Source organism: Hippocampus guttulatus, chromosome 7 (assembly GCF_054856545.1).
Source record: "Hippocampus guttulatus isolate MCC_2025c chromosome 7, RoL_Hgut_1.0, whole genome shotgun sequence".
NCBI classification, from domain to species: Eukaryota; Metazoa; Chordata; class Actinopteri; order Syngnathiformes; family Syngnathidae; genus Hippocampus; species Hippocampus guttulatus.
The window spans coordinates 13,496,899-13,523,956 of NC_141267.1; the positions used below are offsets into that span (position 1 = coordinate 13,496,899).

A 27,058-nucleotide genomic window follows, 5' to 3' on the forward strand; every position below is an offset into this window, starting at 1 on the left:
TTCTGGTCACACTTTTTAATGTCACAGACGATAGAGATGTTTCATTTCTCGATACATTCAAAATGAGCTGTCCAGAATTAAAAAAACAAAAAAAACAAAACAACTTTGTCAATAGTCTGTCCACTTGACATAAACACAGTTTCTGTCTTGACGACTCAGCAATGTGATGTCATTGTTGCGGATGCGATGTTTGAAACGCAGGAGCTGCAAGACAAGTGGCTCATGGTCTCAACGGTAATTAAAGTGTAACAGTGAAACGGAATGAAAAAAAAAGAAGAATGGAAATCAATTTGTAATTCAAGAGCAGTGGTGAGTATTTAGAATGCAAACAAATATCCACGTTGGGCACTTCATTAGGTACGCTGGCACTATCAAAGATTTCCTTCCAATTGGAGGCATGTTTACAAATTTTAAAAGATGTTTTTTCATACCGCTATTAGACTGTATCTCATTACACCATGAGTGTGCTGTGAGAGATTATCAGTTGTAATTTTTTCCATTTTATTTAACTTGTCTGACATTTTTTTATTTATTACAAATAATGTATCTTTGTCCATTTTTCTATGCCAGCGATTTATAGTGACAGAATCAACAATCACATAATCCTCCGCTAGAACTATTGTGGTTAATTTTCTGAATCACTGACCCTCATTTGGGTCAATCAATCTATATATTTATTTGCTGCAATTCAAAAGAATAATAGCTTTACTTTCAACTTTTTCAGGATAGAGTGAACCCCTGCATATTTGCGGTCCTGCATTTTGCAAATTCATTTGGGGGAAACCTGTCCAGTGTGTTCAATGAAAAACTCACCGAATGTTTTTGCACTCAGACCAAAGAAATAAAAGTACCGGTATTACTTTTTGTTGAAGTGAATTGAAGCGCTTCAGACAGTAGTAGTATTTTGTGGCCACTTTGTGGCAATTTCATGCAAAGAAACGAGCGTGAGTTGAGGAGTTTCATTTCGCTAAAGCGGCGATTTGTGGCATTTAATGGGGAGGGGATTGTGGGGTGTTATCAGATTTGAGCTATTCAGAGCAAGCATTTTTGTTTGGTGGTGATTTTTGTAAAATGCGCTTTGGCTCAATAAAGGTTGGGAAACACTGGGAAAATCTGAAATAAAATGCTCATAAAGCTAAATACAATTAAAAAAGAAATCTGTGGAATCACCGGAGAGAAGTTCAAGTAGTTCCATTGACTGCAGATGTGTTGAAATGTCCTTCATGGCATAATTAAAAAAAAAAAAAAAAGGATCTCCTTCATTCACACCAGACTCATTGATGAAAATAAACATCCATATATGCACAAAGTTTTCACGGTAGGTCATTTGCTGAAAAGCTAGTGGAAGTCACTAGATGTGACTTGAAGCATAGAACCAGACCAGCAAGGAAAGGTGGATGTGGTCGCCACATCGCAGGTTGTTGGAAGGGCCCGGCCGGCCCACACTTCAGATCAAGGCAGTGACGCTTTGGTCCGCCGTAAACGGAGGCGGGTTTTGAAGAAGAGGTACATGACAAGGAGACACATGGAGGACATGAAGTAGAGGATGACGCACAGGCTGACGTCCACTTTGGAGAAGCCAATGCTCAGCATGGACATCCAGCGGCCTCTCCGGCCCGGCCCGCCGTCTTCGCCCAAGCGCTGGGACGACAGTTCTCGCTTAAGCACGCGCGTCCCCTCGTCGGAACCGAAGTCCGACTCCAAGGCCGCCACGCCGAGCCCGGCGTCCGGCTCCATGCGCAGGCCGAACGCGGGCCCGGAGTCTCGCTTCTCCCGATTCCTCTGCAGGGTGCGTTGTTTGACTCGGCTGGAGGTGGCCACCTGCATGGCTTGGGCTTTGTAGTGCTGGTTGGCGAACAAGTCCAGGTCCACGATGTCCTCCTGCACATCTCGCACTTTCATCCCCACGATACTCGGCCTCCTGACATTATGTTGCCGATCCGAGCCCAGTTTGATTTCCGATGTGGCCCAGGGTTTCGGTTCAAGGGTCTTACCTTCCACTTGCTCTTCTTCATCTGCCGCCACTTCCTCTTTCTCCTCTTCTTCTATCAAAGCTTGCGTTGGAGGAAGAAGATTGGGAGGGTTCAGGGCCTTGCTGGCTTCTCTTTCGACACGCTTCTGAGCCTGCAGGTTGACACGTTTTGCCTTCTGCTTGGCCAGAACCTCACTTTCGTCTTCCAGGTAGTCTGATGGGGGGGAATAAAAACCAGTTCGAGTCACAACAGTATACGGTGGAACCCCAAAATATAGTGTGTTGAAGGCCTCTTAGTTCTAAATTTTGTGGCGTCTTTAGCTATGCTTCTAACTTGTGCCTAAGAGTGTATAAACATCATGTTTCATCTCCCACAATTGAAAAAATGTTTCTCGCGTCAAGACGAGACAATATGGAAAATGGCGCTTAAACCGCACCTGTGAGGATACTTTTGGCAGAGTAGTAGTCCTCAAGGAAGGACAGAACCTGCTTGGTGTGCCACTTGTGCTCCCCATTCTCCTTCACGCCGTGACAGTCTGCACACGCGTACGGTGGAGGCCACTGGATCTTTGGGAAGTTGGGGTCATCGCTCAAAGCACCTGAAAGGCAAGGACAAAGAGTATTTTATGAAGAAAAAAAACCCCAAAGTGGTATCAATATGTAGTGTACCAAAGTTGCAAGATTATTATGAAGAAACCATTCAACAAGCACAAGGTCACGTAAAGATGTTGCACGCTGTTGCGTTGGCACGTTTGATTTGAGGACACGAGCGCTTCGACGACTGGATGCAATCTGTGTTGAAGCCATTTCATCTTGTCACTCGCCTCCATAAATCTTTGGGCCTATATGCATATGTGCATGTCGGTCTTTTAAGAGTGCGTATGTAAATCACCTGTCTGTGTTTGTGTGCATGTAATCTACGGATTGCTATTGGTGTGTGTGTGTGTGTGTGTGTATGTGCGTCTTAACAATGATCAATGGGCTTCTAGGATGTCCCAGTGGGAGGGATGGTGAGATAATAGATGTGACCAAAGTAGACAGCTTCCCCACTCCCACACACACCCACACACACACACACACACACACACACACACATACACATACACATACACATACACATACACATACACATACACATACACACACATACACATACACATACACACACACACACACACACACACACACACACACACACACACACACACACACACACACACACACACACACACACACACACACACACACACACACGCGTTGTCATGAGGCAGAAGCCCTCACTGATGCAGACCACCTGTCTGGTCCCTTCGCAGCCCTTTTCAGAGCGAAGTCCAATCTTCAAATTGAACATGAGAGATACCAAAGCCTCGGAGGAGACATATGCATCATCTGATGAATTAGTCTTTTTTTCCTTTTTTTTAGCTGACTGTTAGCATCACACTAACCTCAATGAAACAGCCTAAAATTCATGCATTCACAATAATTTGGTTGGAATTGGAAACCATAGGAAAAGCCAGGCACAAGATTACAGTAACAAGTAGACTGTCGTCCAGCAACATGAGCACCACAACACACTTTTACATAATAAAATAAAATTAGCATGACGGTGTATTTTGTATTCAGGAACACTTTTTTTTGGGGTGGGGGGTGAAGTCTCAGGTGTTTACATTTTTAAGTACTGTACCATTCAAAGACTAGAAATTCCTGTCCATAGTTGACCAAAATGTATCCCACCACACGTTTTGAATATCTGATTGTCTTTTTTTTTTTTTTTTTTTTTTGCGAAATAGAAGCTAGATGAATCAGAAAAGTTGCTCAGCACAGCTAACAACGATTGTGCTTTTGTCTGAGGCTACTAGCTCCTCTCTGTTCGCAGCCATGTTCTTAGTGTAAGCAGTGAATATCAGCCCAGAACACACTTTGAACTACAGAAGTCCTGACTGCCCTGACAAATAAAATTTGAATCAATCCATAAAATTGATTGTTCACCCAGCCATAACTTTTATGTCACAGAATTCACAAAAAATATCTGGTAAGTAAACATGTGTACCCAGAAATATGGATACACTTAACTGCACTAATACCCGCAAGGACACACATATACACATGGACACACACTCACACAAACACATGCGTAATAAATTATTGTCACCTACAAACTACTGTGTGCGCGTGTGCGTGCGAGCACATGGCAGCTCTGTCACTTTACAGCACCGTCAATTTACCAGCCCCCAATTTTCTCACTCTTCCGCAACCCTTTCCCGATGCTGCTCAGCAAGAATCTCAATGATATGCACATGTGTATGGACTCTCCATACGCTGCTTTACATAAAAGATACATTTATTTTACCCTGTCTTGGATGTCCTGCTGCCTGTGAGCCTGTAAGCGGCTAGTTGGGGGTCGATGGGGGGGGCTTTTATACATTTTAGCAGGTAGATGGAACACGCATGCACACTCCCCTCATTCTAATCAGACTGTCAGGTTTGTGGCCAGGGTGACTTTAGCCATAGAAGCCATATTGAGATTGCCACCACGGCCCGACGCTGGGATGTCATCACTGCTAGCGCATACATATTCATCAGGTATAAATATGTATTGCTCAAGACAAACTAGCTTCCTCAGCACCGACTCTGTGAAGTGAGGATCACCTACCATGCAGCGTCATGCAGCCATAGAGCTGATGCAAATGAAGGGACGGTTTACGCCAGTGGTGTCAAACATACGGCCCGCGGGCCGGAACCGGCCCCCAAGGAGGTTCGATCTGGCCCACAGGATAATTTTAAAATGAAAAAATGCATTAAAGACAGAGAATGAATGTTTTTAATAAAACGCAATTCATGGATTATCCACTAGGGGGTACATTGTTTTGATCAGAGTAGAAGACAACATTGTTTTGTTCAGAGAAGAAAACAGCAGTCTCAGTCTGTCACTGAGACAGACCCAACACAGTAGACGGTATCAATGTGCCAATGCTTCTTTATACCAAAACAAAGGAAAGACATGATATTTTGGTTATTTATAGCAGAGTATGGTGTAATGCTAATGGTCCGGCCCACTTGACATCTACCGAGACCGTATGTGGCCCACAATGTGAAATGGGTTTGACACCCCTGGTTTACGCTTTGGCTGCCCTTGCAGCTGTTAAGTGTAATTTAGTCAACTATCTAAAAAAACACACACACACTCACACGCAAACACAAAACGTGGTGGAAGAGTGCATGATGAGCACGGTTCAATTTGTGCTACAGGCCCTCCTGTGTCATGTTTGCATGTTCACCCCGCGACGCCAATAAGACAAGTTGAACTTGGACCACTATGATGATCCCGATTTTTTCCACGGCTAGGTACCTTGTTGTCTCAACACAGTTCTACTTGACATTGACACTTTGCCATGGGGAAAAAGCAGGTACGACAAGGTACTACTTCTAGTACTGGGTGGGCTAGGGTGCAAAGCGCTTCGAGCCAATCCCGCACTGCTCTCACCCTCTCAGCGTAGCAATGACGTTAACGCCATATGCGGGACTCATAACTTTAAAATGATCATGTTTACATTTTAAGGTCTACTCATCATTCCTCAGCGGTTGATTTTTAGTAGCTCAATGTTATTTTATATTGTTTCGCATTTGTTGTCCTGCTGAGGAAAAAAAAATGGTTTCATCAATTTTAATTCTTAAAAATTATTCTTAATATAATGCATTTGTACACCACCAATGCAAATACAGTGACACTTTGACTTACAAGTGCAGTGTGTCGAAATGTGTCTCCCTCTCAGCCTCTTGACAAGCAGCAACAGGACTGAGCTGCCGCCACTCTTAATGTGGCCCGTGCGAGGCGGTGTCAGAAGGCCCTTGGGCCTCTTTGTTGCCAGCTAAATTAATTGTTCAGCCGCTTTACAAATAGCTGCTCTTTCATGCATGGCCACTCCTGAAAGGCGGAGCGCGGCGGCCAGCTGAACAGCTTCACTCTGGGGTATTAAAATAAATAAACAAATAAATACAAATAGAAAAAGCAGAGGAGGGACTGCGTGAGGGAGAGAGAGAGAGAGAGAGAGCGGAACGGAGTGCGGCAAAAGAGCACAAACGCTCGCATCCTTCCTCCCTCCCTTTGCTTTTGACTCCTCACACTGATCCCCAGTGGAAACAAGTAACCCTTTACTACGGCAACACCCCCTAGCACACGCCACAACCTGTGTGTGTGCGTGTCTGCAGGGTCGACTGGAGGATGGGAGGATCGGGTGGCTTGGTGCTTGTGTCATGGTGTTTGCCACCTGCTGTCTCACAGTGCCCTGGGAATTGGCGTGTGTGTGTGTGTGTGTGTGTGTGTGTGTGTGTGTGTGTGTGTGTGTGTGTGTGTGTGTGTGTGTGTGTGTGTGTGTGCGAGCGATGAGAGAGATACGGAAGAGAGGCCTGGCTCCTGGGGGAGCCACCCTGCCAGGGTGCTGTGCTATCACTTGTCAAGCGGAGGTTATAAGTCCCAGGGGACGAGAGGAGGTCTACTCGCAACAGAGAGAGGGACAACGGAGACTGAATGGGAGAGAAGACGGATTGAAGCGGTGTGCAGTGGTCTGGGTGGCCGGGGGGGTCTGAATAGTGTTGAAGTGTCTGGGGAGTAGACACACGCAGAGGTGGGTGTCCCACTAGCCCCTGCTGTTCTGGACACAAGCTGTCCCAGTGATAGAAGAGGGGGGTGGTCCGTACAAACAAAAGACAGTGATTTAACAAAGTGGGGTGTTAATGACAGCGCCGGGCCTAATAACATCCCTGGAAACAAAGACGAGGGAGGAGGGTTTTGCTTTTTTAAGAGTAATATACTTTAGTAATAAAGTTAAACAAGAGTAGAAAGTGCCCCCCCCCCCTCTTTTGCATTCAGTGCTGCAGACTATCAACACAAACATATATTTGATCAACTCCAAGTTAAATTTAAGTCCATACCAACAAAAAAACATTTGGATGGTCAAAAGCATACAAAAGCAACAGATCATGCTAAAACGTTCTTTTATAGCCAGTCATATAGCTAAAGAAAGAAAGAAAGAGCACAACCAACTCCAAATTGTAAACGGAGGTCCCATATGCATATTATTTGTTACAAAAAAAATATATACTGATATGACATCAAAAACGTGAGGCAAAAACAAGTAACCGATGTTTAAAAGGTCTTCTAGAAAACACATTTTAGTGGTCTAATATGCAGTTATCGAAAAATGGTCAAAACCCAAATAATGTTAGTCAAAACAAGAAATACAATTCCATTTTTTGTGCGACTACGACCCAAGTAAAAAATGATCAACTGGATAATTCTGATCCTTTCAAAGTTTCCCGTTAGGGAGACAAGCCAGCTTCCTCAAAATCTTACGAAAACAGGAGGAGCTTATGGGTGCAAGACAACAGTGGGCAGAGGCAAACTAAAGGAGGAGAGACAAATGAGAAAATGGGCAAGCGATAGTGATGGGGTGGAAGGACGACGGGCTGGAAGTTCTCGAGGGTGGTCAGGGAGAAAATGGGTGACACAAACACCAATGATAGGTGGGGGTTGGGGTACAGAAGCCTGCAGCTGCCAATGTGGAGCAAAAATATTTTCAGCGGCAAATACAGTCAAACATAATTGCGAGTACGTTCAAACGTATTTACGTTTTTACTCCACATTGGCAGCGCCACGCTTCCATGGTGGGGGGGTTGTAAGACGTAGTGACAGCTGGTGTCTGATCTGAGGATCCGTCCTTCCACCACCCAGCACCGTCTCTAGTCGTATTAACACGACCCGCTGACCATGTGACGAGGCTGGAGCCTAAATCTTCCGCACAAACTCAGTGAGATAACCGTGAAGGTCAGCGGAGGGAAGTCGTAGTACGACTCGGTCAAAAGACAGTCATGTAACATGTTTGAAGATATATCATAAAATTATAGAATGGGTTTGTGATGAATATATAGTTGACAAATTCAAGATGTACATGTGCTGATTCACAACTAGCAGAATGTGCGCTCTTACCTGCTATTCTGTTGTTGACCCGATTGTGTCGGGCCCAAAGCCAGAGGATGGAGTCAGTAAAAGTGTTCACCTCCGACAGGCTCTCTCTGGCCATGTTCTCAAAGTGTTCGGCGCATGGCCGGCAGCCAAAGAAATTGCTGATGTAGCCTGTCATCGCACTCAGCACCTCCGCGGGATCTGGAGGGGATTCATGAATTAATATTGCATAAAAATTCCACATTTGTTTTCATTTTGGGTAAAAATGAAATTAAACGTTGACATTTTTGAAACCGCAATAAAACAAAGTAAGGTGGCTTTCCAGCGCTGTGTGACGTACTTTCTCAATAAAGCAATGCCAGTGCACATTCAAATCTGTATTTTGTTTTTTCTTATTGGTAACACCACTTAAACCATCCATCCATTTTTTCACAGGGCTTATTCTTATTAGTTGTCTGCTCCCAGGTCAGAAATGCAAAAAGGAATCTGTTCGCAATTGCCTCATCAGAGTAAGTCCTGTAAACGTAAATCCAGTAAATCCTAGTGGGGATAAGGGCTAAATAAGTGCCGATATTATAAATGCTGATTGTCCAAAACTATTTTTGACCAATGAGGCTCCTCATCCTGGCTGACATATGCCAACATTCTGATTCATTTCCGGTTTTCCTGTGTAACTGTTGAATTATTATTTTCTTTCCAGACTACGGGTGGCAAACTCAAGGAGCGAGGGCCGGATGTGGCATATCATTTTATGTGGCCTGCAAAAGCAAATTAAGTGCATCGACTTCATGTTTCTTGCTTAAAAAAAAAAAACCAAATCGCAAATTGGCTTCACTTTTAAAAATATTGCAAGCATTTATTGTTACCAACCCTCCTTTTAAAATTAATAGATTTGATTTTTTTTCCTGGTCTCTGATTTCAAAATGAGTTATTCATTCAGTTGGTGAGTTTGTGTAATATGAGGCGATCAATTTTACATTATTTGGGGGTTCACAGTCCTCGCGGGCTTTGACACCTCCTTGCTCTAGACACTAATTGAAATGCTAATTTGCTGTTCAGAGCATGGCTTCTTCCTCTTCTTCTTCCCTTGTTGCCTCTTTTTAACTAGTGTGCTGCATGATTAGCTACTCTTCATCTTCCTATTGTGATAACAGTATTTACCAGAAATGTACCTTACTCGCCGACATGGAAGTGAGGATTCGTTTTTGTTGAGGAGTGACACTGTATCGTGGCAGGACAGTGTTTAGCCACTCCAGCTAGCCAGCCTCCTAGCTAGTGTGGAGCAAGTTAGTTTAGCGGCTAGCAATTCCACGGTAGTTTGTGAGTAGCCGGGGAGGCAGGAAAGGACGGTTTGCGTCGATGCAGGAACGTCTGACCGCTCTTTTACAGCTCTGTGGTCAAATGCGCTTCAAGCCATTTTCACACTGAGTCAGATATGATGATGTCATCCTAATTGGTCACAAACCTACTACACCGGAGGCATAATCTATACAGTCTTCCATATATACCGCACATCCCTAATTCATGGTATCGGGATTGACATGGTATGTTCAAATCTATTTGGATTTGTGATCGTGTACCGTGATCAAATTAACATTTTAATGATGCCTGAGAGCGGTACCTTGGCGGCGACAATCACGCTGTGAATTGCAAACTTGTGCTGCGGCTTCCTGGATTCCCACGCTTTGTGGGCCGGGAGTCACAGAGAGCTGGGTTAACCCCATATTGAGATGAATAATCTATACCCAATCTGGAGATTAAAGGAAGTTAACCCTCTGTGTGAATGGTTGCCAGGTTGTTGTCTCAGAATCTCGACAGTCCACAAACATATTTTCCGGGCAGTAGTTTGCTTTTGTTCTTGGCTTAACCGCCTCGTCGGGTTTATAAACCGCACAGCCGCTAGCAGAGCATGCCGGGACAATGGGAAGACTGTGCCGAATTCACACCTGTAATACGGCATTCAGTGTGTGAGTTCATGCATGAGGTTTATGTCATATTCAGGGGTACTACTGCATGTGCCCGTATCTGTCGTGTGAGATAGATGGTGGCCCGTGGGGTACCAGATGGACACCCCTTTTCGCTGGTCCATCTGCAGGTCACATGACGGTCCATAAACTCCAGGATTAACCCCCCCGTGTGTGTGTGTGTGTGTGAGATGAAGTGGGAGATTAACATGCTTGCTAGAAGTGGAGCTACCAGTCATCTGCCTTGTTTTATTAACCACTCACATTCCACTAATCTAACATCTATTTTCGCACAGTCACAATTAGGTTCAATGCAGCAGTGACGAAAAGATAGAGAGTGCATAATAGTCTATTTCATGCCGAGTTTGTTTCCAAGTAGGCGCGTGTATTCTGTGTTCACTTGTGGTTGGATTTGTGTGTGCTTGTGTGTCAAGTTAAAATCAGGTCACTGTGAAAAGAGGCTAATTTGTGGACAAAGTTCTCGGCCCCGCAGACATATTCTAAGACCCCCTCTTCTTCGCGTGAACTCTAAATGGCCCATAGTAAAACAAAGTACACGTGAGTTGCCTGCACCTGAGTCACCAGCTTTCCTGGCTTGCACTGTAAGAAGGTGGAAGAGAGTCCACACGCCACAAGGATAACGTCGAAGGTGGGGTTGTGACCCTTGGCAAGCCACCCACCTCACCCCCTCGGGCAAGGCAGCATCTGGAACCTGAGAGAGAGAAAAACATACGACTGAGAGACAATTTTCAAAAAGGACCACCGTTTTGTGGCTCTCTTCCCACATCTCCAAACCTGTTCAACTTAATGTAAAGCTGCAGCGTGTAGTTTTCTTGATCAATGAGAAGTCAATCTCAGGTTAATGGCTCGGCCCTGCACTAATGAACACAGGCAGTCGGGATATCTAACCAACCGAATCCGACAACATATTCCCTCTGACACAAAGTCGTTTCTCTAGCCGCCTCCTATTGCCGTCGCTGCCGTGACTGACAGGGTTACTCACATGTCAATAGTAAAGATTTGGGGTGAGCGTGAAGTCCATTTCCTCGGAAGTGAAGTCAATTCAAACCTTCTCATCGATTCATTGATCCATTGATCGGGACAGCTAAAAGCTAATGATCTGAGTAAGTGACTCTTTCAATTTGCAAGGGGGCTGCACAGGGGATGCATGCACAATTCATTCCAGACAATCGGACCTTCATTAAAAAATCTCAATCAAAGCTCAGTTTTGACTGACCTGACCGGGAAAAAAAATGCAGATAGAGAAATTCATCTTCACTGTTCATGAAAGCCAGCTTGCATTTTGGTCAAGCTGGGCAAACCCAGCTGCTGTGAAAAAAGCTCCTTGTGTGTTAGTTTTATTTTTGAACGCACATACTGAGTGAAAGTATCATTTGTTCACCACCACAACAATTCTCGTTTTACATTAGGGTAAACCCCCGCATAGTGGCGGTTTGGCAGCTGGGGGATTCAAATATTTGCAGATGTTTTGGGGTGGGGGTATTTATTTATTTATTTTGACCCACCTGATTTCACCATATTTTATTTATTTATCTTTATGTGTGGAAACGGCATACTGAATGATAATCAGTGCTGTTTGAAGAATGCCACTTCTCCGTTTATTTTATTTACTCCTCCAAATGTATCCCAATGGCTGGCAATGATGCAAAGATTTTGGTTGTCCTCGGGCCAGATCGGTAGCGATCCCCCAAGAATAGCGAAAGGTCCGCTGTACTTCCTGTCTGACTGGGTTTTATTATTCTGAGGCCTTAAGTTGTATTGGATCCAATTGGACGAAAATGCAGGTGGACTAAAATTGGATTTTGCAGGATCATATTTTCCTCATGAACTTGCCTTACAGATGTTTGTGTGTATTATTCTGTCACAACTCACCTGTGTCGAATTCTCCAGGATTTCACTGAACGCTTGATATGAAACTTGGTCACCAGTCTGGTGTTGTAGCCATGAATCGAGGGACTTCAACAGGTTCATCAGGATGGGGCGGCCTGGGAAGTACTATCGAGAACACAAAGAATACTGTATGGAGTCCAACACGATGGGATGTATGGCGAATTGTAACAGAAATTTTTAGGCCATGGTTTTGTAAAATCTGCATCACCCAACTAAACGGGAGCAATATTGCAAAGGTCATGACAAATTAATGTTTATATACTCAAAGATGGGCCGCCCAAGAGGCCCTCTAGTAAATGGTAAGGTCACATTGACAAGACATCGAGCCACCTCCAACATCGGTGTCAGCTACAAGATTTACACAGCAAGGTGCATTGGACAAAAGTACCACATAAAAAACATGACCTTGTTTTTATGGTTACCCGATGGTCTAATTTTGCAAATCCACAAACATTTCCCCTGGAATGAACTGCGCTGACAGAAAATATCACCACAATGTCAAGAATGTGAAAATTATTGACCACGGACAAACAATCAAGATTCACCAGAGCAATAACAAATGTTAATCTCCTTATTAAAATCTGTAAACCACGGAATGGGTGTTAAAGCTATTATTCTCGGTAAAAATTGCAACCTTTAATCCTCTAAGGGCTTGAAAATCTAATCATTGTAGCTTGAAATTTTAGTTACCTTCTTAGAATGACATATCAGAATAATAAAAATTGTGTTCTTTACATTCACACAGCTTTCTGTCTATTTGAATTTATGTCAAAGTTACTAAGTACGGTTAGAAAGGGCGACGGGGCAGTCTTATGAATAAATAGAAATAAAACGGAAACAGAAGACTGGCCTATCTAAGACAATATTACAGTATCGTGAATAAGCCTTCCTTTCTCATCCTCCGGTTCAGTATCGACACACACAAATTGCACATCAAGCACTGGAATAGCTTACCGGTAATTAATAGTGACCAAAATTTTCCATCTCAGCAACTTCCGGAAGAATTCCACCTTTAAGCTACTTCCTTGGTTCAGATGCATTTCCTAAGCCGCTAACAACCACCAAACAACCGCGGGAGCTTTCACCGCAAGGTGTGTTTAGATCTTTTCAAATCATGGCTACCATGGTGATGCCCCAAGAATGAAACACGATATAGTCACCAGGAAAAGTGAGAACACGGCGAGGATGGGCGTTTGAGAGCGCTGATGACAGACTAAATGCAAACAGGCCCTAGCTCTTCTTCACATTAAAGACGCTGACAAAAGACTCACCATAGACTTTAATGAGTGTCTGCTAAATGTGCTTCCTGTTCTTACAATCAACCTTGGAATGGTTTACAGTAGGTTTGCTCACAAATAAACACATTTACAAGCTTTTCGAATTGCATGTTACCATGGTTACCACTGCTGTAATCGCTTCCGAACCTCGGGCAGGTATTATTTCTTCTAATATACGATGGGTATTTTAAAATGACTACCGTGAGTGCTCGCCAACAGCAGACAGAGCCGGCTATGAGTCTCAGAGGAGATTTCGAAAACGTCATCCAAAAATGTACTCCTTTTTATTTGTCCCCGCCATCTGTTCACCTAAGTGCACCTGCATATGGGGACAATCTTCTTCGTCTATTCATCACGCTTTAACAGGATCTGGAAGACACGCCACTTAACTTAACCCACTCAGCCTGGTTTGCGTGTTGCATTTTGTTGACAGTTTTATACGTACGAGAAAAATTCAGGATATGGGAATGTTTGGAAGACTGCTGATGTTCCAAACGGTAGCAAAAATAATGAAATATTGTAAATCTCGGTTGACCAATATATTCGAATTTAGGCCGTTCCATTGCAATCACGTAAACAACGTCACCACACACACTCATGGCGGCGTGTGTAAAGGGACACACAAAGGAGCCTGGTGTCCGCTACTTGCTGCTGGGAAAGTGACCTAATGGGTTTAGGTGTGGATCGGAGGTCTGAATAACAACCAGTCAGGAAAGCTCATTAAACAGTCATATGAATTTAAGCAGAAGCGAAGAGGCAGGTGTTTGCCAGTAATGGGCTTAGCCCAGCATCACCAAAGCAACACTATTCATGTGTCGATGCTGCGAGTGATCCCATCAGAAGCTCACCATGTTCTACTGGGTCATGGTGCTGAACCACTTACATCTGTCGTCCCCAACCCCCCGGGCCGCGCACCGGTATTCGTACGTGGGGCATTTGGTACCGGGGCCGCACAGAAAGAATAAATAACTTACATTATTTCTTTTTTTATTCATTTCGGAACCTGAAAGATGTTTTATTTTGAAAAATGACCGGATTCTCTGTTACATCCATCTACAGTGTGTCACTTTTGACGCAGGTCAAGGCGCGCTTCTCGGTCACGTGATAGGTTATCGCTAAAATGAAAGTAGGGAGCTAGCGAAAGGAGTAAAAAAACAAACGTCTTTGGAAAGCGGAAAAAGGCCCGGCCAGGAGACGGAAGAGGAGCCTCCGACTTTCAAGAAAAAGAAGGCTACATATAATAGACAGTATCAGGAATGCTTTTTAAAATACGGATTTATCCCAACGGGAGATTCCCACGCACCAAGCCCACTTTGCAATATATGCCGGGATGGTGAGTCATATTTTTCAAGCACTTTGTATTTGCGGTGTACTGTATGACAGGAATTCAGTAAAAATGCATGAACTTGATGCTTGGGCTCAGACATGTGAAGCTTGCATGCTTTTAGATGGCCCCTATCTTTCCATCCGTTCCCCCTGTGGGCTTCTTTTCAAGAAAAACAAGTTGGTGGTATAATCCCTAAAAAAAACTCCCTTTAATGCTCGCATGCATCCCAAGATCCACTTTTTTTTAATCCTCAGATACATGTAGAGAGGATTCATAAATCCGGCTTCAGTCCAACAAGACAGTAAATCTAGTAAAATATCATGAGCGTGTGCAAATGGGAAGCGCAAGCCAGTGTGAACATGCTTTGGTTGGAAATGCAATTAAGGTTTGACGGTGAAGAACAAACATTTCCTGGAATTCTTGGACAAAGGGAGATTACCATAAAACGGCGACTAATCATCTAAACACGGTCTTGACAATAGCATAATATGTCACAGTAAGCCTTGCTAACGCAAAAACATCATCGGGCACCCAAAAACACTTTCTGAATTTTGTTTTGGGGACAAAAAAAACACCCTTCCCGTTTGTGTTCCCTTCCTCGTTCTGTGCATGGCTGCAATTTCGTCCTTTTCATTTCGCACTATTTTCCCGAAAACATGTTTCTATACATTTTTAATCACGTGACTTTTGCCAAGGATGTTATGTTTTGTTAGCTTGTGTGTTCTTGGGTGTGTTTGCCCAAAACTTTGTGTGCAACTGGATTATGTCTGAATTGTAGCAGCTAGTAGGAGCAAAAAGAAAAATATATAGTTGGGTTTTATATTTATGAAACACTTTCCATACCACCATACATTTTGGTGAGGTCCACATTGATGTTGGTATGATTTTTTTTTTTTTAAACATGATTCAGATTTGGCAAAGTGACAAAAATAATACGTGTTAAAAGGATCGGTTTTATTTCCATCTGATCAGCATTCCGAGAGAATTTTAACTTTACAGTGCCAAGCAACATTTAAAAATGTTTATACGACAATCCAACATTGTCACCATTCGGTGATCTTTGGAGGTTTGATACCGTTTATTGTATCAATTTATTTTAGCCTTTGCTTTATTGTTATTTGTGCATCATTAATCTGTACGGAGGGGGATAATTGAACACCTTTGGGATGAGAAAGGGTGCTTGAATCAGAATGAGAGTTAGCATAGCGCCATCAGTTTGGAACATGACTGAAGTCTCTCCCCACGTAGGACACCATGAGTCACTTTTAATCTAATCACATGACTCACACACTGAGCTCCAGTGTCACATTTCTACATCTTGTGTCATCTATCCAAGAGGACATTCCTCAATCAACAAATATTTGTCACCTACTTCACTTCGTCAATTCAGTTCAAAATTTACACCAAGTCGACAAATAAGACAGCGGTCATGTATTTGGCTCACCAATTGTTGAGCCTGATCAGAACCAACACCCCGCTTGTCTTACATTAACTATGCCGAACAAGCTAACTGGATGAATGGCTGGTCTTTGTCGTGAGAGCGCTCAAACGTCAACAAGGGCCCTCACAAGTGGACAACCATGACAGCCGGCTTAGCCACACAAAGCCCCGACTGGCGGCTGGGCCACTCTGTTCGGGGAGGGGGTGGCAGGCTAAAAATACCATTGGGACTTGCTGCTATTGACTAAACAAACGGGAGCTAATGGGAGGCCACGGCACGTGGCCCGCACAGTCACACACACACACAGCAGCTTGCTACAAGGCCTCCCTAGAGAGTGAGATATAATCAGGGAGATTGGTGGCAGTGAGACAGCCTGGTGTATGGCCAATAGGGACGAGGCGAGCGGGTCAGACCTCATCATTGCAACATGTTTGCCTGGCTGGCACACTTCTCGGACGCAAGACGAGAGTCACCGCCCGAGCGGGAAAAGGGAGAGGAAAGACAAGTGGTGTTTGTAAAATCCTCCGAGAGGATCCCAGGGGGGGAAAAAAGGACAGGCAGAGGATGACAACTCCAAGGGGAAGATTTGTAGTCAGGTAAAATAGTCAAAAGTATCAAATGAGTGAGATCATCCGGAGGAGAAGGAGTAGTAGGCAGGGCACGAGGGTGTCCCAGAGAGGTTCTAATAAGGGCGGATCAATGCAAAGCTTGTGGATGGCGGGCCCGCTTCTATACCCCTGGGAGCCAAAATCAAGAGGGTCAACAATGCCCATGAGAGTCTTTACGCTCCCTCTCTATTTATTCATTCACTTGAGGAACATCAGTATACCGCAACATTTAAACTTTGGAATACATGAATAAATATAAAATAAACAAATACGTAGATAACGGCTGTGCATCTCTCCAATAGAAGACGATTCTATGTGTATCCTCAATTCATGGGGTGCAATACAATTGAAGGATGGTTTATTTATTTATTATATATAAAGTGTAGTGATTTAATTTGGTTTAAGTCTGTAGGATTATTTGTCAGGAGGTTACTGTACATGTGGCATTTCCTTAAAAGATATCTCCAAAATGATTCGATACGTATCTTGTTCCAATTTAAAGTGGAAGAATTCTATTTGGTTCGACTCTTATTTGGTGCGCTCACATCTTGTAAATCAAAACGGATTTTCCAGTTCAAATAATTTTTTGTTACACCTTTAATACATAAATACCCGCATCAGTGAATTGAAATATCTTATAAAAGTTGATTTATTTCAGTAATTCAACTCAAAGGTGAAACTCTTCTTTTCGATTTATCATATACATAAAGAACTACTTCATAGAGGTCCAATTAAAACTCTTGTTTTTATGGAATATTCTCAGGTCTTTACAGAGTGAATGTTGGTTGTTTGTAAACTCTGAGCAAAATTATAAAATACTACATCGTGAAATAGTTCACTCAGTATCCTGGATTGTAGGAGTTTCACGCTTTCAATGAAACACGAGTATTAATATACATGACATTTTCCTGCATATTCTAATTTATTGTGATACAGCCGTATGTTTAGTACGGAGGTTGCGCATTCTTATACACTTATACTGCATTGTGCCGTTTGGCATTAACTTGAGCTGGATTTTCGATACATCTCTCCAGTAGTCGTGAATCTTTTATTCAAATGCCGGGGTGCTCCTCAACGCTTTCAGTCTTGAGTCTGTGACATTTTACTGTCTCACTCTCCATCTAGTGGTAGAGAGTGATAACTGCACCATGCTTTTACATGAAGCAGATGTTTTCAACACACAAATTCCCACTGAAAAAAAAGTAGAGTGGAAAATAAAAACCCACGACATTTATAATCAAGGAATAAATACAGCTTAAAGTGTGTAAACGCTTTGGAGAGTTCGGGGAAATCAAACATGGTCAACCTGTTTTCACTTTAGGTGAGCTTCCTGAAATTAGGTTTTACTGATATTTCTAAATTAGATTTCAGCTTGCATTAAATATTGAAAAGTGAAAAATAATGAGCCTAAATCCGTGTGTGTGTGGGGGGGGGGGGGGGGGTACTCTATCTCTATCCCACCTTTGCCAAGACTGAGATGTACTTTCTGAGAGAAGTCAGCGCCTCTCCTGTGATGACAGGATGAGCAGCCAGCTCCACCCGCAGCGAGTAGTGCAGCGTCGACTCCAGGTCGGCCATGTACACCCTGGACCTGTACAAATATTAAACGCAGTTGAAGGCACTGCAGCAAGATGGAGAAGTATCTTTCCGTGTCATGCCTGTTGAAAGGTCTCCACAGCTCCTCTTGATGCGTGCCGATGTGGTCTGTGCTGGCCGGCAAGGACTTCCCTGAACGCACCACCCCAGGAAGCCCCTGAAGGGCGTAGGAGTAGAAAATACGGGCCTCAATTTTGCTGTGGGATGGAGGGAGGAACAGGTTTTAAGTCAAGACTTTGCTCCCTTTGTACATCATTAGTCGAGATGAATTTATGATTTTTTTAAAAAAGAGCACAGTGCAGGTATGAGTATTCAGTCACTCACTTCTGGTGGTACCCTCTACAATTCGACACCAAACGGAAACACTCTGCCCTACTTGGTTAAAAACGCTTGTTGCAGGCAAGGACCTCATCGTGCCACTCCAGCGCTCGAGCCTTGGCAATGACTGGTCGGTTAGAGAGTAAATCCCAGGAGGAGCGAGACATTTACAAGCAACACATTTGGCAACGTGCAGCTTATTCACCGAGTCGGGATTGTTCAACAAAACGCTTTGGACTCTTTTTGTTTTCAAGTCTAGTGTTATAAAAATGCTTGATAGCCTTTTGCGCTTTGTGTGGCCATATATTTTACACACTTACTGGAAAACATTTGTGACGATGGAGCAGATGGTGCCAGGCTAGCGCGCGGACGGACGGGAGGGGATCATCGATTATGAAGCCCACGCGCTAAAAGGCCGCAGCCTCCGCCATCACTTGGACTTGTTCGTTTACGTCTCCTTCTTGGACCCTCATTTGACTTTCTCCACTTGTGCGAGATGGACAAAAGACTGGAAAGGGGTGGGATTAAGGGGAATGGATGCTAAAAGGAGGCCGGTGCTCACTCACACCAGCCCGGGGACTCAATTACACCGGTGGGCCTGCTGAGAGAGTTGCACATGTGGAGGGAGAAGAGCCATTTATCCAGTCGTTCCCCTGGGCTGGTGTCAGCGTAGACGGGGGACAGGGGACACATCCACCAGGGAGCAGCGCGCATTACATGCATGACGGATGTGCGCATTCTCACACAGACACACACGACCGCGTCTCTCCCAGGATCAATCAGACATTCAAACGATGATGGGATGCCATCTGCCGCCGCGCAGGTAAAGCCAGAAAAGCAATGGCATTGTTTTCATGCAAGAAATTAAAAAACCTTGCCACCGCTTGTACAGTGATGGAGATGAGGGGGGGGGGGGGGTCGAAACAGTGGGGACGTGGGGCTTGGGGGAGGGCGGGGGAATAAATACATCGGCAATAAATCATTTCCTCTTTGCATTTGTCAACTAAAAAGAGTCCTCTTCCGCATGCCAAGTTATTGAAAGCGCCAGACAAAGAGGCACGAGCGGCAGATGGATTTGCGAGGTGAGGAACGATGGGCGCTGCTTTATGATGGTGAATAATGGGAGCAATTTTGATGCTCTGATCCCATTAAGAGGCCAGATGCTTAAAAGTAGTCTCATGAATAGGGTTCAGATAATGAGGACGCAAACTTGTTGTGTGCTAAACAATTCAAAATGCAATGGGAATACATTTGTAGGGGTATTGGTGGAGGTAAACTGAATATACCCCAACGGTTTTGTGAGGGTGTACATGCAGCTTTTTTTCAAGTTACTACAGAATATGGACAAGCATTGAGACACATCACTACATCAACTCCCCATTCTTGTAATGTAACTCTAAAGTCAAATTTCTAATAAGATCATGCACTGCTTACCCGAGTGTATGACACAAATGCTTTTCTAAATATGGACAAAATGGCTGCCTTTGTGCAACACACATGTTCTTTTTATGTAGTGTAAAACATTTTTCAATGCTTGTTTATAAGATCCACACTGCTAACCAAACAACAAAGGATGTGAAGCAAACAAAAAATAAACACAGTAATTTTTCCCCCCAGTGCAAAGGGCTCTCTCGGTTAAAAAATTAACATTCAAGGTCGGCACAAAACTACAGAACACCGACCAACATTAAGTGTAAGAACTCATTTTGTAATTTTTTTTCCTCCAAATATTGACTCATTATAATCTATCCATCATTCCATTTTCCGATCTACTTTATCCTCACAAGGGTCGCGGGAGGGGGGGGGGGGGTGCTGTAGCCTATCCCAGCTGTCTTCGGGCAGTTGGCGGGGGACACCCTGAACCGGTTGCCAGCCAATCGCAGGGCACACAGAGACAATTTGGAGTGTTCAATCAGCCTGCCATGCATGTTTTTGGAATGTGGGAGGAAACCAGAGTACCCGGAGAAAACCCACGCAGGCACAGGGAGAGAACATGCAATCTCCACACAGTAAGGCCGGAGCCGAGATCGAACCCACGACCTCTGCACCGTGAGGTCGACACGCTAACGAGTCGCCGACTGGGCCGCTCTATTGTATTATAATATTTTTAATATTATGGGTACGACGATAGTCCTGCATTTCATTTAAAAAAAATATATATATATATCAGGCCTACCTACCGGTACATTGTCGTAAGGGCAGTATAAGATCCAGTGTCAGTGCAACTTAGACATGTCTGCCATCCAGTGGTGACTGGTGACATTAAAACTTAAAACTCCAGTCAACCACTGCATATTCACAATTTGGCCCCTGCTGATTAGAACATTGATGGATTTTATTTCTTTTAGATATTTGATCACATTTTGGATGTTTTTTGTCCTCAGGCTTTGTTTCGCCCCAATTCTCCATTTTTCGTGGACAACGTTTATTGAATGTTTATCCGCATTTTCTGAAGATCCTTCAGGGTTTGTACATAATCATATATTAATCAAGGGGCCACTCAAAGCCTCATTTTGGTCTATTCTTTATTTAATAATGTATTGAAAAGTGTCCTTCTCGGTTGTCAATTAAGTACGATGATATATTTACGACAAGAGAACCATGTTTCTGCTCGCAGCTTCTGCATATAAAGGTTACACAAAACATGACGTATTTTGGCTATCAGCAAGCATTTAAATCAAATTGCTAGTCAGTTTTGTTTGCCGCTTGTCAATTTATTGCTTATAATGAATGCGAATTTGCAAACAGGAAGTTGCAGCTGGAACTTGGCCATACAATGCATTGGTGTTGCGTCGATTTATGAGCCCAAACAGCCGAGGCTACATGACAATCCTTCATTACAATTTTTTTTAGTGGCCGCTGTCCGATCGATTACCGTTAAAAGTGACATCAATCCATGAGTCATGTTTGGGAATGACCTAAAACGATTCTGTGCCCTTCACATTTGAATAAATAACGAGGTTGCAAGCAGAGGTGCTCTTCCTCCATCCGGCAAGTGATTAACATATTGTTATCAGAAATCTGAAGATCACTACGTTTGTGAACAGATGTTGGAGGAAAAAGCCAAAAATGTCATTTGGATGTTCCTGCTTGATGCACGTTATTTGGAAACAGGATACACAGATTACAAGACAATGTCTGTGATGTTACTTGGGGCTTTTTCATTGATTCTCGAGGATCATGGCCGATTTTATGGCCGATCAAGTCGTCGGCATAACTAACTAACTTTTTTATTTTTGTCAAACACACATATGGAGTTCAGCTATAGAGAATCCCAGTTGCACATCTAAAATTTCAATTTTGTGACCGTGGCCTGTTTTTTAAATATATATATATATTTTTAAGTGTTTTTTTTTTCAATTATTGCAATACAGTGTGAAATGGTGTGCTGAACTGCTTTGTATGGAATAAATCTAGTACTGTCGAGGCTAAGAATAACTTTTTTTTTTGAGGAACAGCTTTGCTGTTGTTGTTGTTGTTTTGTTTTTTGACTAACTTACACTTTGAGTCTTGTGAAGTTGCCTCCAGGATAATAAAGGTAACAGGAAGGGAACTCGGTTACCCCCAGTTTGGTTACAAGGTCTTCTTCAGTGCTCAGGACCCTCCGCACTGCAATGTTCTCAAACTGCAACAAGTCCAAGGTCACCTAATGCACGGAAGGAATATTGATGTGCTTTGAGAATGTGGGTGATGCCAAGCCTTTTTGTTTTTTAACAATACAGAATTGATGGAGACGGACGGGGGCTGCTACCTCTCTGCCGATGTAGGAGCTTACATCCTCAAAGATCAGGGCGAAGTGTCGAACGTTGTTGTTCTCCAAGAAGGTGTCGATTTCAGCTTGGCTAGGAATAAAAACATAAGGTCACTGGAAGACCTGCTCTGCCAACTGAGCCACAGCTGCCCAAGGAGCTAAAGGGGGCCTCTCGTGTGGTGGTGAGCTTTTTGTCTACCTGGTGGGTTCAAGTGGAGGGCAGGCCGGAGGCCACGGGTCTTGGTGTTTTTCCATTAGATCTACAATGTAGTGGCGGAGGCCTTGGACGTCATGGAGCAAACCTGGAGGTCGGTGAACATCAAACATGGGACATTAAACATTACTGTTTGTTTTAAAACAGTGCCAGCGGTCAGCCAGTCGCGAAATGAGCCGCAAATAAACCAACATTAATATTTAATCCACATCGGATTGGCCTATGGTAACTGTGTGCTCACTAAACTGACAAGACGCTGCCGCTCATCCCTCATGGGTAAACTAGCTCCCTCTCGGTTCGCCGCCAAGTCGTCAGTGTAAAAAGTGTCAGCTCATTTGTGCAATAACATTAATAATTAGGCTCAAAAGTGGAGCCACAAAGATTTGATGTGAGTAATGTAAATAAAGAAAAAGAAAAGAAACAGCCAAATGTATTTGCACTGTCTCAAACTTTAGGGACAGAATGTGACAATATGGAGTCTGCAGCCTTGGCCCCGAGTTACATCCGCAATAATAAATGCCAGTTAAAAATGTGTAAAGGCACAATACCTGATACAACTCTTATGTTGGATTTCATTTTCCGGGCATGTGCAGGTGCATCTAAGTCAGTGAATGTATTCATGAATGGGCTCTGTGTGCTCAATGATACCTGTAAAGGCCTTTCCAGTAGAATCCTCCCGGCTGTAGGCGTGGAAGAACTGAGAGGTGAAACAAAACAAGAGAGTTTTGGATTACACTGAGGGCTGAGGAGGCAGAGAGATCAAATTGGGAAGTCCTCACATAGCCATGAGAGAAGCAAAGCGACGTTGTGTAACGTTTGGCTGGCACAAAGCCATCCCCCTTTGCCCGCCTCGACCCCTAAATCCCCACTGCCTAAAATGACTTGTAATGTTGAAGCTTCATTATGGATTGGATTGGTAAAGAAGGAGCCCTTTGTTCCATTCAACTTCACTAGGGGGGCATTGTTTTTTTTATTGGTGCATGAAAGGGTTGAAGGGGTGGGAGGGATTTGTTTGTTTGTTTTTTTATGAAGGGTATGTAATTTAGGACATGTCTTGTGCATGTGAAGCATTTGCTCACAATGTTCAGATGTCACAGGTCGTAATGCATCCCCTGAAAAAAAGAGGCTTCCACAGAGGAGCGCCAAATTTGCGCCAGCTTTTTCTCGGCGTTATTTGCATCACTCAAACTGCGTGTGGCTATTGGCGTTGGCGAATTAGATGTTGTTTATCAATGAGGCTCATTTGCAAAGAGGTGGGGTCATTTCTCCGCCAAATGTATGCATTATTGCCTCATTTAAATACGCACAAATACCACTGGCGCACCGAGACACATTCTGCTTGGTATCTCAGTTAGTGACGTATTTCCCCATCTGCGCGTCTTGTGTGGATCAGACACTATCCATTTGCTCCATTTTTACTCCACATAATCCTTTCGTGAAGTCCTCGGTGTGCTTCACAGAATGAAATGCACCACATTTAAAAGCATTTACAAACAAAAGAGTTCAAGAGATTGAAAAGTAAAGAAAACAAAAGGAGCTTAATAAAATTACGAGAAGAACATATGATGCAAGAACATTTTGGAAAAATGTGTTTAAAAAATGCTTTCAAAACACCCAAATCAAAGGCATTGGGGAAAAAAGTGTTTTTAAACCGGACTTAAAAGCATTTACACTTTAACAACACATTTACTGAAGTATAGGTGATCCAGATTTGCCATGGCAACCACAGAAACATCCGTGTCATTATTACTATGCAAATGTATCATAACAAAGATGATTAAATAGTTTGCATCGAGTTGCTTTAAAATTAGGGTATAACTTTTATAATAAAATAAAAAATGTAATTGAAGCTTTTGTCCTTTCTCTGGTCCACTGGAACTTAAAATACTTGTTTGTAGTGTCAGGTGGAAAAAGTCTGACGCTTCACTCTGTGATTGGATCATGTTCATTGTATTGTGAGAAAAGGGCTTGGTTGTGACCAATGACAGCTCACACAATAATGATAAATGCTTTCCTAAACCCCATCTAATTATTTAAAGCATAACAAGAAGAGCAGAGCACTGAGGCGGTGCCAAAAATTTCAACTTGCTAATGAATGACTTAAAACTTCACTTGGAATCAAGCTCAACCTGGAAGATATGAACTTTATGAGTAGAAGCGACTTGTAGGGGACTCATGTTACCTTCAAAGTTGGAAATCCTCTGATGCCGAAGCTTATGCAGACCTTCCTGTTATTCTCATCAGCACAGTCAATGGCTGCCAGATCAACGGCAGGCTTCCACTCTGAAAGACAGAACACAAAATATATTATGAGCAGGTCGAAAAAGGCCACATTTTATAACAGACCATTTCCTAATGTTTGTAAAAGTTTTTTTTTTTTGCTGCCACTGTTGAACTTATTGTTGAAATCCTCTGATTTCAGCCTCTCGACAGTAAATATTTTCTGATTTCTGTAGTAAGCAGCTTAATCAAAATAAAACATTTGCAGACACCTGCTTATATTTTAGAAAACAATGACCAATATGCTTCCCCATTTTCTGAATTGTAATGAATTTATGGAAAAAATAATAATGGTCTACATACTTTGAAGTCAAGATGGCGCCCGAGTAGGCAGCCGTCAGCAAGTGCTCTCATGAGCCTTGCTTTTTTTTTTGTTTTTGTGTTTGTTTTGTCACTTTGTTTTTGTTGTTACGTCGTGTGGAAATGATGTGGACTTTTTTCAGCATTTTTTGGCCACGACATTCATCAAGGAGGAGACTCTGTGCTTGGTGGTTGCGCCTTCTCGTCAGCATGGGTATACCAGCACTGTTTTTGACTGGGAGGAATGTCGGCGCCATTTGACTGTCGTTGCTGGACAGTCCCGGGGCGCTTGTGTCTTGCGCCTGTAATTGGCAGCATTTTTCACAGCCCCGCTTTGTTCAGCGGAGAGATCGGTGCTGTTGAACGGTCTGCGGCTGGATGGATTTAAGTCTTGAGGAGCCGACGATGAGAAGAAAGGAGCGTTAGCACGGAGTGCCGATGCGGATTTGGAACTGGGAGTCACGGCTTGGAGTTTGAAGCGGATTACGTGGGACAGGAGAGGTGAACGAATCTCTTTTCATCAATGGACGCTACAGCTTCATGTTTGCTTTCAAAACTTAGCTTGTAGCAGACGTGTGCACATTTTCAGCATGACGTCTCTGACCCACTGGTGAAAGGACACTTTGATCCTCTCCTCTTTCATCTATAACTGCTTCAGACAACAATATGAATGCAGAAAAGTGGTGAAGATTGCACGACTGTCTGTGTCCTATGTGTTGTGTTGTGTTATTTTTGTTATTTTGACTTCAAAATGGCGCCGCGAGAGTGGCTGCCTTTCCAGCAGCTCCTATATTTTGTTGTTCTTCTTCTTCCTTTGATAACTTTGCTGCTGTGAATTGGGAATTTCTCCATTGCGAGACTAATAAAGGTTTTCTTATCTTATCTTATACTATGAAAATAATCGTCAATTGCAACTGTGAAATTTGCATGTAGTTGAACCTACAGCCTGAGGAGTGTTTATCAAATTAGAAGACCATCGCATTGATCAGTACCAAAGTAGCTCACCGTTTTTGGTGAGTACATCATCACTCCCCTCTCATGTGATATTACTTTTGAGTAATTGTTACTTATTTGCCTTTGTTAAATCATTCAACAATAGCAAATAAACAACAATAAGTGAATATAACAGCAACGTGAAAAAAAATATTGCAATAAACTTTAATGCAATGTTTTAATCGAATTATTTGACACCTGATTCTAAAAATATTCGATAGTGAGATCCCTTACGATAAGATATTACATATTGTAAATAGTTGCACTAAATCAACTTTGACATTGCTCTTTACTTGCATTTGTTTCGGTTGCATTCGAAGGAGTGTGGGCCATTAAGGGTCGCCCTGGTGATCGGCAGTTGTGAAGCAACCCAAGGAACATTTCAGATGAATGTGCAAAAGATTCAAGTCCAGCAGTCAGTCAGTGAGTGCAGTGACTAAGCATGAGTTGTTAACGATAGGAGCTTTTGAATGTATGTGGACTATGCTTCCGCTAGCGTAGGGTTAAACAATTTTGAAAAATAATGTAATGTTTTCCCTATTATAATAAATAATTATATTATTTTTCCAAAGTCCTCTTCCAATGCAATTTTATTTAAAAAACACAAGCAATAAATTAATATTTATTACAATAAACAATATCAGATTTATTGGAAATGTTTTGGTTTTACAGGTTAGGCTTAAGCTAAAATGAAGGCAAATGAACTATGATTTAATCTGAAAAATAAATGTCTACTTACTTCAAATAGAGTTGTTAACTAAACTTAGTAACACCGTGAAGTGCTTCCAGCATTCACTGGCACGATTTCACAAAATTCTTATTAAGAGTGGCATAAACATTGGCCAGTTAATCAGATTACAACAATAATGTAAACAAAACTGTGGCTTTACAACTTTAGCTTTTCATGTTTCATGAAAAAAAATTATATTGTAAACATGGACTGCACTTCTAAGCACCGAACCTACCTAAACACTATGTAAATAAATAAAATAAAGACTATCGAGCAATCAAAATGAATCACCCCCTCCCCAAATTGTAGCTTATGCCATTCTAAAAGTATGCATTCTACTCTATTGCAATGTCGATTTGAATTCAATTAATTGTTCAGCCCTTGACCTGTGTGAAGAAAGCAACGTAAAAAAAA

The 27,058-nt window shown here is 42.8% G+C and overlaps 1 protein-coding gene and 1 long non-coding RNA gene across 3 annotated transcripts in view; one reads left to right on the top strand and one right to left on the bottom strand.

The window, feature by feature from the left end:
- Positions 1-27,058, bottom strand: part of qsox1 (quiescin Q6 sulfhydryl oxidase 1) — a 27,782-nt gene continuing 724 nt past the window's right edge. Inside the window, exons 2-14 of one of the 2 annotated variants that reach the window (XM_086115515.1) lie at positions 24,524-24,624; positions 22,990-23,038; positions 22,327-22,429; positions 22,128-22,218; positions 21,877-22,022; positions 18,121-18,255; positions 17,924-18,053; positions 11,792-11,914; positions 10,472-10,610; positions 7,959-8,135; positions 2,410-2,571; positions 1,995-2,186; positions 1,502-1,881 (exon numbers count right to left, since the gene is read on the bottom strand). In XM_086115515.1, coding sequence (XP_085971641.1) covers positions 1,661-1,881; positions 1,995-2,186; positions 2,410-2,571; positions 7,959-8,135; positions 10,472-10,610; positions 11,792-11,914; positions 17,924-18,053; positions 18,121-18,255; positions 21,877-22,022; positions 22,128-22,218; positions 22,327-22,429; positions 22,990-23,038; positions 24,524-24,624 — 1,769 coding nt within the window. In that variant the 3' untranslated portion in view covers positions 1,502-1,660. Of the gene's footprint in view, positions 2,187-2,409; positions 2,572-7,958; positions 8,136-10,471; positions 10,611-11,791; positions 11,915-17,923; positions 18,054-18,120; positions 18,256-21,876; positions 22,023-22,127; positions 22,219-22,326; positions 22,430-22,989; positions 23,039-24,523; positions 24,625-27,058 lie in introns of both variants that reach the window. The other variant, XM_086115513.1, reaches the window with a different exon arrangement.
- The window catches only part of LOC147202352 (uncharacterized), a 9,798-nt gene continuing 7,683 nt past the window's right edge, over positions 24,944-27,058 (top strand). The window contains exon 1 of the long non-coding RNA XR_015101366.1: positions 24,944-25,422. This is a non-coding gene — a long non-coding RNA (uncharacterized LOC147202352). The remainder of the gene's footprint in view (positions 25,423-27,058) is intronic.